This window comes from Aegilops tauschii, chromosome 1 (assembly GCF_002575655.3).
Source record: "Aegilops tauschii subsp. strangulata cultivar AL8/78 chromosome 1, Aet v6.0, whole genome shotgun sequence".
Taxonomy (NCBI): domain Eukaryota; kingdom Viridiplantae; phylum Streptophyta; class Magnoliopsida; order Poales; family Poaceae; genus Aegilops; species Aegilops tauschii.
The window spans coordinates 107165468-107175683 of NC_053035.3; the positions used below are offsets into that span (position 1 = coordinate 107165468).

At 44.9% G+C, this 10216-nt stretch overlaps 2 protein-coding genes across 2 annotated transcripts; both read left to right on the top strand.

Annotated features, from left to right (window-relative positions):
* Positions 1-534: 534 nt before the first annotated feature.
* LOC109751046 (DNA-directed RNA polymerase V subunit 7-like) lies at positions 535-3156 on the top strand. Its single transcript, XM_020309960.4, has 2 exons — positions 535-625; positions 2414-3156. Exon 2 carries the CDS (start codon positions 2424-2426, stop codon positions 2949-2951), a length of 528 nt encoding a protein of 175 aa, XP_020165549.1. The 5' UTR covers positions 535-625; positions 2414-2423; the 3' UTR covers positions 2952-3156.
* Positions 3157-6965: 3809 nt separating this feature from the next.
* LOC109751042 (uncharacterized) lies at positions 6966-9372 on the top strand. Its single transcript, XM_020309954.4, has one exon. It carries the CDS (start codon positions 8521-8523, stop codon positions 9079-9081), a length of 561 nt encoding a protein of 186 aa, XP_020165543.1. The 5' UTR covers positions 6966-8520; the 3' UTR covers positions 9082-9372.
* The last annotated feature ends 844 nt before the right edge of the window (positions 9373-10216 follow it).

Sequence of the window (10216 nt, forward strand, 5' to 3'; positions counted from 1 at the left end):
AATATTGGAAAATTTGTGAAAAATTGTAAAATATTTCCTGGAATTTTTAAAAAAGTTCAGAAATTTGAGAAAGCAAATTATAAAATTCGAACAAAAGAGTTCAAAAAAAATTTGAAAACAAAATTTGCGAAATTTAAAAAATAACTAATTAAAATTTAAAAAGTGTTCACACATTTAGTAAACGGAAAAGAAAACTTAAAAAAATAGAAACGGAACAAAAGACCTGGTCCAGATAAACCAGAAACAAAATAGAAAAAAAAAACGACTGGGAAGTTTCCCCAAAAATCCGGCTATGATCATGTGGGCCGGGCCTTTCAGGGGCGTCACGTCTGGTTTGGCGCACCCCATGATCCGTTTTGTATCCCACACCACGTAGACTTTGAGTAATAAATTTGGTTTAACCCCTCAAAAAAAATGTGGGCCGGGCCTTTTAGTAGGGACGGGGGGATCGGGCGTGGGCGCCAGTTAGCAGAATAGCAACTGCCGCCTGAAGCGCCGAATAGGAAATGGGAAAAACGAACCAGCGCACCGAACTCGTGTTCTCCTCCTCTCCTTGGTCTTCTCCTCCACTGGACTCCCCTCGACTCGGCTGGAGGCGGCGTGGTACGGATCCTTCACCCCAACGGTAGGAAAACCCTTCGCCCGCCGCGGATTCTTAATCTTTACCTCGCAAATCGAACTCGTTCTCCCTCCGGCAGCAACCCAGTTAGTCGCGGATTGTTTGCTCTTGGCGCGTGGCGATCGAATTCTCGGGTGGCGGCGGCGCGCGGGATGGATCCGCCCGCTGCGCATCCTGCTAGGGTTTACTGCCTTTTACCCCCAAATCCTTCCATTTTTGTGTGTGTTTTATATGATGGTTTTGACACGATCTCGTTTCCCCCCAAATTTTGTGGGGTTTAACTAAACCCTCACCCGGTGCTTTAAGTCTGCCCCTAGAGTCTAGAGAGGAGTTTAGTTGATGTATTTCCTGAGAATCGGGGTAAAGATGTGCTACCCGTATTGAGACTAGGGCAAGTAATTCTTTTATAGAGTCTTCAAAAGTCCTCCTTGAAATTCATTGTGAGAAAGTGTCCCTCTTTTTGTGGGGCCTGACTATAGAACCAGGTTGAAATGTTGCATTTCAAGGACATATGATCTGGGTCCTTTTTTCCATTAAAATTTTGCTTTGTTAGTTATCTTATCCCGGAATTGCACATTAATCTGAACAAAGAATTAACTGGTGTTTACAGCACGGTAATGGACTTTGTGCTTGTATGTACTGGTGTTTTTTTTTCATTTAGTAAAATCGATCATGTTAAGAGTGCTGTCATGCCCTCATAACAAAAGCTTGAGCTGACTAATTTGAGCAGGCAAGAAGCTGTGATTTTCCTTTTAACTGGCAGGAAGCTGTGATTTATTAGGTCATGTTCAGTAAGTTTATAGCAATAGTAAACCCATTCCCGCCTTTTGGTCATTACGGTAGGCTACCCCACTTCCAAAATTATCATCAATAATAGTAGAAATCTAGTAGTTGGAATCTTGGGAGTTGGAATGGTAGACCACAGCAAGAGATGTCCTCTCTAGTGTTGACTTAAGCACAGGCAAATGAACTAGCCGGGACGATCTTGTGTATGCAATAACGCTACAGACCACACACGGTCCAAAACACTGGTGCCTGCGTGTGCATGTCAATTGCGTATAGAGGTGTTTGATTGCTGAGCTGTAGCTGCGTTGGTTAAATGGGAATCACCTTATTGTTTTGGATTTCTTATTTTCCTTAACTATAGTTTGTATTGAGGTTGGTGCGAAATTGTCATACAAGAATGCTTCAACACTATTCTTTTGGTAAATTTGTATAATTTGGCAAAGAGCTCCCTCTTTAGAATAATTGTGTATGTTATACAGCAAATAGGTTTAAATTCCTTAGAGTGTATAATTCACAGCAAATAAAACCATGAATGTGAGCTTTCACTGTAGCATGCGTAGTATATTATTTTGTTTTCTATAAAAAGTAGAAGCACCATGGCTCTGTGTTCATCTGTAGGAAATGTCAAGTAGAAACACTTTGTCCTTTACATTTCCCCCTCTTTACTACCACCTCCGATCCTAATAAGTGTTGCAGTTTTGAACTAACTCCAGTTCAAAACTGTGAAACTTATTTTGGATCGTAGGGAGTACTCACTCTTGTAAAGAAATATAAGAGCATTTAGATCACTACTTTTAGGGAGGGAGTAGTATTTTATTTGTTGCTGATAGTTTGATTTGTTGTTTGTTTATGGACAGTAAATTTGCAATGGGTTGCCCTATATAACAGAAGGAAATCTCGTTTTTGTTTTTCTGCCCTGTAATCCTTAAGAACGAAGCATAATATTCATTGAAGGATTGTTGCACCACTTGAAGGCTGATGTTCATGTTTAAATTTGACTTTTGGCAGGTAGTCAACCATGGTTTTCCTTCAGGCAGAGATGTGCTGGAATGTACTGATCTCAGCTGGTCAGCTGAGCCCCAAGGGTCTGCTGCTCCGCAAGTCTATCATTGTGCGTCTTCTGGAGGACGTAACCAACAGGAAGGCCTCCAAGGAGCATGGCTACTACATTGCTGTCAATGGGCTGAAGGAGATATCTGATGGGAAAATTCGTGAGCTGACCGGAGGTGTTCTTTTCCCGGTCACATTCACCTGCATCACTCAGAGGCCTATGAAGGGTGAGATCATGGTCGGCTCCGTGGAGAAGATCCTCAAGCATGGCGTGTTCCTCAAATCTGGGCCAATGGAAAACATCTTCATGTCGGCGAAGTCAATGAGCGACTACAAGTACATGGCCGGCGAGAACCCCATGTTCATGAAGGACTACTCGAAGCTGGAGAAGTACACCATCGTGCGCTTCAAGGTCATGGGGTTCTGCTGGATGGAAGCAGATCGCCAGTTCCGGCTCCTCGCGACGATGGCTGGTGATTTCCTTGGGCCGCTGTGATCAGCTTCGACAGGTTAAACATGCATGGTCCCTGCTTTATATTGTGTTATCCTGGTGGATGATTGGATGGGTCTGAGATGTGTTACGTGTTACTTGCAGTCTGAACTTCGTTGTCGTGATGACTGATGGCACATAGTTGCTTTAACTTGTGGAGTTGATGCGAGCTCTAGCTGTGATGCCAACGACATTTCGCTCTATATTTCAACACATCTGTGCGCAGGCGTGGGTGTGCGTGGTTTGAATTTACTAGGATCTGCAATGTGCATCGGAGTTTCTATCCCAGGCAAAAATGCATAATCCATTTACTTGGACTTTAGAAACTCTAATAAAGGTCTCCCCGCCTAGCCCCGTTCCGGCGGTGCGTCTAGCATCGTTGGTGGACGTGTGGAGTTGTATCTTCGGCAGATCTATCTTTGGTGGATTTGCTCTGATCTCGTCGTTGTTCGTCTACGTTCGTGTGTCTTCGGTTTGGATCCTTCCGATCTACGTTATTTTTCATCGGCGGCGGTTGCTGTTCTGGGTTGCTGGTCCTATGGGGCCTTAGCACGACGACTTTCCGACTGTCTACTACAACAAGTTGTGTCCGGCTCCGGTGATGGAGGGGTGATGACGGCGGCGCGCCTTCAGCTCGCTTCGGTGCTTGTAGTCGTCGCTAGGTGGTCTACGAATCTGGATGTAATTTTTATTTCTGGTATTCGTTGTACTGCCTTGATTAAAGATGAATAGATTGAAAGTTTTTCCGAAGTAGCTCCACCTTTCAACCTAGTCAAGTAAAAGCTGCAACATCCGGACGCACACCTAGCCGCCGCCTCCAAGAACCCTAACCCTAGCTTTCTGCCTCCCACCGGCGCCGGCGCCGGTCCATCCCGTCTCCGGTGGTTCTATGGCCATGGAGGCGGAGTGGATCTCGGCCCTTGCCGGTGGGAGGGCTCCGTTTTTAGATCTTTTTTCGAGCTTTTGTTAGGGTTTGTGTCCTGCTCAGGAAGGCGAGACGGTGACGGCTCCCTGAAAATGGAATAAAGGTCTCCCTGCCTAGCCCCCGTTCCGGTGATGCGTCTTGCATCGTCGGTGGGCGTGTGGAGTTGTGTCTCCGGCGGATCTGTCTTTGGTGAATTTGCTTGGATCTGTTCGTCGTTCATCTTCGCTCGTGTGTTTTCAGGTTGGATCCTTTTGATCCACACTCTTCGTCCGCGGCGGTTGCTGTTCTGGTGCATTGGTTCTACGGGGCTTTAGCACGACGACTTCCCGACTGTCTACTACAACAAGGTGTGCCTGGCTCCGGCGAGGGAGGGGCGATGACAGCGGCGCGCCTTCGGCTCGCTTCAGTGCTTGTAGTCGCCGCTAGGTGGTCTACGGATCTGTCTTTGGTGAATTTGCTTGGATCTGTTCGTCGTTCGTCTTCGCTCGTGTGTTTTCAGGTTGGATCCTTTTGATCTACACTCTTCGTCTGCGGCGGTTGCTGTTCTGGTGCGTTGGTTCTACGGGGCTTTAGCACGACGACTTCCCGACTGTCTACTACAACAAGGTGTGCCTGGCTCCGGCGAGGGAGGGGCGATGACAGCGGCGCGCCTTCGGCTCGCTTCAGTGCTTGTAGTCGTCGCTAGGTGGTCTACGGATCTGTCTTTGGTGAATTTGCTTGGATATGTTCGTCGTTCGTCTTCGCTCGTGTATTTTCAGGTTGGATCCTTTTGATCTACACTCTTCGTCCGCGGCGGTTGCTGTTCTGGTGCGTTGGTTCTACGGGGCTTTAGCACGACGACTTCCCGACTGTCTACTACAACAAGGTGTGCCTGGCTCCGGCGAGGGAGGGGCGATGACAGCGGCGCGCCTTCGGCTCGCTTCAGTGCTTGTAGTCGTCGCTAGGTGGTCTACGGATCTGTCTTTGGTGAATTTGCTTGGATCTGTTCGTCGTTCGTCTTCGGTCGTGTGTTTTCAGGTTTGATCCTTTTGATCTACACTCTTCGTCCGCGGCGGTTGCTGTTCTGGTGCGTTGGTTCTACGGGGCTTTAACACGACGACTTCCCGACTGTCTACTACAACAAGGTGTGCCTGGCTCCGCCGAGGGAGGGGCGATGACAGCGGCGCGCCTTCGGCTCGCTTCAGTGCTTGTAGTCGTCGCTAGGTGGTCTACGAATCTGTCTTTGGTGAATTTGCTTGGATCTGTTCGTCGTTCGTCTTCGCTCGTGTGTTTTCAGGTTTGATCCTTTTGATCTACACTCTTCGTCCGCGGCGGTTGCTGTTCTGGTGCGTTGGTTCTACGGGGCTTTAACACGACGACTTCCCGACTGTCTACTACAACAAGGTGTGCCTGGCTCCGGCGAGGGAGGGGCGATGACAGCGGCGCGCCTTCGGCTCGCTTGTAGTCGTCGCTAAGTGGTCTACGGATCTGGATGTAATTTTTATTATTTCTAGTGTTCGTTGTACTACCATGATTGAAGATGAATAGATTGAAAGTTTTTCCTGAAAAAAAGAAAAAGTTTTTCCGGAAAAAAAAACTCTATAAACAGGCGACTTCGAGCGCCAGGTTCCCAAGTAAATCACAATCGAGATGTCTGGGAGGACCTTAAACCTTGTAAAAGAATACGAAACTACTCTTTTTTTTAGGGAAGAAATATGAAACTACTATACGGACGATGTTTCCTTAGCCGATTTGAGGACGACAGTAAATCTGCGGCTGGGCTATTTTCAGAGTCGTGCAAACATTGGCTGGACGGCTATGCACACGACAAGCCGTCCAGCCAGGTACCACCCGGCTCATCTCATTTTACGCTATCTTTAGAGTTTGTTTTATATTGGTTTTGGGATGGTTCTAGACCCTTCTTTGGCCGGGGTTTTTCCTCCACTTTTTCTGGGGCTTTTCCTTTTCTTTTTCTTTTTTCAATTTTCGAAATTATGAATATTTTAACATTTTTCCAGCTCATATTCTTTACGAAAATGGAAACATTTCCAAAATTTGGGATCATTTTAGGATTCACAAACAATTTTCATGAAATTTTGAACATGTTTTGAATTTGTGAACAATTTCCGAGGACGTGAACATTGTTTGTATTTCTGAACATGTTTCAAAATGATGAAAGAACATTTAATTCACGGGCACAATTTGGAATTTGTGAACATTTTTCAAAATCATCAACACTTTTTGAATTGATGAACGTTTTTTAAATCACAATTTTTTTCAAATTGATGTACAATTTTGGAATTCACGGACAATTTTTAGATTCATGAAAACATTACATAATCACAAATATTTTTTGAGTTCATGAACATTTGTTGAATCCCATAACACCTTTTATATTCATCAACAATTTTCAAATTTGATAATAGTTGTTGAATTCTCAAACATTTTTTGAAATCTCAGACGTTTTTTCAATTCATGATTTTTTATATTGTCACATTTTGTATTTACGAACATATTTTAAATTCATGACTTAAAAATTTATGAACTTTATTTGTGAATATTTTTCAAATCCGCTAATGTTTTTGAATTCATGAATATTTTTTGAACTGGTGCATATTTTTTTCGAACTTATGAATATTTTCTTAATCTTCAAACATTTTTTGAATTCAGAAATATTTTTTGAACTCCTGCACATTTTCGAACTTAAGAATATTTTCTAAATCTTTGAACACTTCTAAATTCATGAATGTTTTCCAAATTCGTGAACATTTTTTGGTTTCATGATTTATTTTGAATTCACGAAGTATTTGTAGATTTCGCAACATTGTCTAATCAAATTCTTATACTTTTATCAACTTTTGGTGAACATTCTATGAATTTTGTAGAAAAGAAAAGCAAAAAATGAAAAAAAAATGAATGTGCCGCGCACCTCACACTGGGCCGGCCCAAAATGACACGGATTGGAGCGCGTTTGCTCGCAGGTCCATAGGAGGTCCCGATGGGAAATGTATCCGGTGCACCCACACTTGTGGTGCTACCAGTGCACCGGATGCCATAGAACATTTTAAGAAATTGAAAAGAAAAATCTCGCACATTGACACAACATCAGTGTATGTTTTTTTTAGAAACACCTGCAATTTTATTCATACTTATAACAATTACAGGTACACTTATTCGGATCTAAAATCCAAGAAAATACAAAGTAACTCCTATGACTACAAATTACAATGATAACTATTGGAAACACCTTCTTCGCTGCATCAATCTCTGTTAAAAGAAATACTCCAAAGACTTCGGTAAAAAGGCTGCAATTGGACTGGAGCACCGATATTGCCACTCTTTCACCCGCACGAACATTACCAATAATGGTTTTTGAAAGCACCTTGAGTCCCCATCCAAAAAGATGGGAAGCCTTGATCGGTGAACGTACTTGGGCCGGGGATGATCCCCTAGAAGTGCAGGACGTCGGATCACAAAATCTTCACCATGATGTCGATGAAACACTTCAACTTCACGAAGAATCAAACCAACAAAAAAAGTTTGACACACCAACCTAAACTCATCAGATTCGAATAATCGGATCTGCGAGGACAGAAAATTCTCTAACCTCATGACATCGCCAAAAGAACGAGAGTAAATTTATTCTCACAAAATACGATGATCACTAGACGATGACGAAAATCGTAGTACTGTGAAGATGCGAGGGGACCAAAAAATTCCTGGCGGCGGCGGCGCTGCTGCAAACCCTCGCTTGTCCGTTTTGATGATCTGGTGGTTCCTAACATCAGTGTAACAACATTTAAAACATTTCTTGAGATCCAGAATTGAGGTCAATGCCATAATGAGCCAAAAACTAAAGTCACACTTATGTTATGTACTACTATTCAGTGATTAATTTGTCTTTTGTTTTTGAAGCTATGTTTCGAATTTTGACTTCAAATTTTATGACAGCCTACATTGATGTTGTGTGAATGAGCTAATTTTTTTAGACATTTTAAAAATGTGCAACGTAAGTTGGGTGCACTGGTTCGGCCATGCAGGGAACTACGAACCCTCAAAAATAGAAAGCAGAGAACTACGAACTTGCTGTGAGGCTATTTGTGCCAATAAACACAACAAATACAACTTCATGTCATGATCTAGCTTGAGTAGCTCCCCCTTGTGAGAGGTCAGATCGAGGAATGCACTCACATTTCAGCGGTAGTGCCACTTTCACCCCTCTACGGAGCATAAAGCGCGCTATAGAATTTATTTCACTTTTCGTAAATTGGTGTTGCTTAACCGTGAAGTATGAGCGCCCTAGTACACATGGATGTGGTTTCTTTTCAGGCTACTAGTGCTTCATTAGCTTTAGCTTTGGATTGGAGTAGGGAGGGAAGATTCGGACGGGGGCAGCCGGGCTCCACCACGATCGCCGATCAAACGCAGGGGCGGGGTGACCGGGCCATCCATCGCCGTGATTCCCGCATCCACTCGTTGAGCGTTGGACCCACCAACTAGAGTCACTGATCCGCCCGTAGAGACTCCACAGGAAGTCGTCGGCACACACAACCAACTATTCGTACGGACTCCTGCCGTCCCTCTCTACATAAACAGACCTTAGCTAGCTGCTGCTCACTCACACGCACACTGCCAGTGACTGAGTGAGCTAGTATTTCTTCTTCTGAAACCATGTGCGAGTCCGCCTCCCTACTAGCTGCAGCCGGAAACCAAGATGGCCACCACCAAGGGGAAATCAAGACAGCCGAGATGGACACGAGTGGCCTGCTGGACCCTTCCTCGGCAGCCCTCGGCCCGAGCCCTCTTCCCACGCCGCCTCCACCGCTCGTGTTCTACGAAGACGATTACCGGTACTACTACGACGACGACAGTTGCCTCCAGGAGAACCAGGAGGGCGACGACGACGCCTATCAACTCCTCGAGGACGAGGAGGAGGACGTCGCCGCCACCGGGTCGCTTGCTGCCAGGCTACGTGAGCTCGTCCGCCAGAAGCTGGCCGAGGTGAACGCCTCCAGCGCGGTCGTCGCGGGGCTCGGCCTCGTCGGGAGCGCCGTCGGCGCCTACTTCCTCTGGCCCGCGGCCGCGGCCACCGCCACCGCCGCCACCATGGCAGCACCCGGGGCCGCCGGTTTCCTCATCTCCCGTGCGGCGTTTGCGGCCAAGCCGAAGCTCTACTTCCAGATCCTCCGCACTGCCGGAGCGGCAGCGGCTGCCGCCGCTTTCGCCCTGTAGCTGCACGGGAGGGCAGGCCACGCACCCACTGCTTAGTTTCGTCTCGCGCGCGCCGTTCGTGTGTTGGCCGTTTGCGTTGCTTATATATCGCCAATAATGGAGCAGTCAGTTTGTCTTGATGATTAAGCGTCCGTGTGTAGTGCGTATATCTTTCAGTAGATCGATACGCACTGGTATGCCTAGTACTCCATCTCTACTTTTTCAGTGTGTGTAAGGTTGGAGCTATACCATCTGCGATAAGCTAAATCTTTGGTTTAAATTGTTCAAGCAATACTAAAGCTTCTTACAAGATGATGTTTGCTCCTTTATTTGTGTTGATCTTTAGATTACTCGTTTCCTTTAAACTGCACTTTAGCTATACTAGCAAAAATGCCCGTGCGTTGCAACGGGAGAAAATTTAACTTTCCTAGCATAGACTAAAGTATAAAACATTATTTAATTTATGATCCACCACAATTATTCCCAAGATGAAAAATAATTATGCTTTCAATCATACAATCTTTGCAAAATGGTCATAGTTCAGTTTGCGGCTTCGTAATGTCATTCTCACCTCCATGCCACAATCAAATGAGAAGAACAAAAAAATTGTTTCGGAATAAGCCCATCTTGGCCGACTTAGGGGAGAAATAGAAACGTATTATTTTTCGTTGCTCCACAATTGAATCGAAGAAAGAAAAAAGAGTGGAGCAGCCTAGCTCAGCCCACGTGTCGGAGAAACATAAAAGGTGTGTGGTACATTGGTATATAGATGACGGCCGAAACTATAATTGGACGGAAGAATCCTTCCTTCCTTTAATATTAATATATAATAATTAGTATACATAAAAATGGGATTAGGGCAACAAAGTGACAGGAACTTTACATCGGAGCAAAATTTCGATGACCTCATCGAGGCGATGACGGAGTTTGCAACATCTGGTTCATGACCATGGAGGGCACGGATCATGTTGCGTGCAGCCAACAACAACAATTAAAGCATCAACAAAATATAGGAGGTTGACGGCATCTCGATTAATATTGTTGTGAGTAATTGGATAATTTTCTTACAGAGCACGATGATTATTGTTTGAATGGATGAACATTTTTTATAACTTGTGAACATTTTTTTAAATAGGTACACATTTTCGGAATTGGT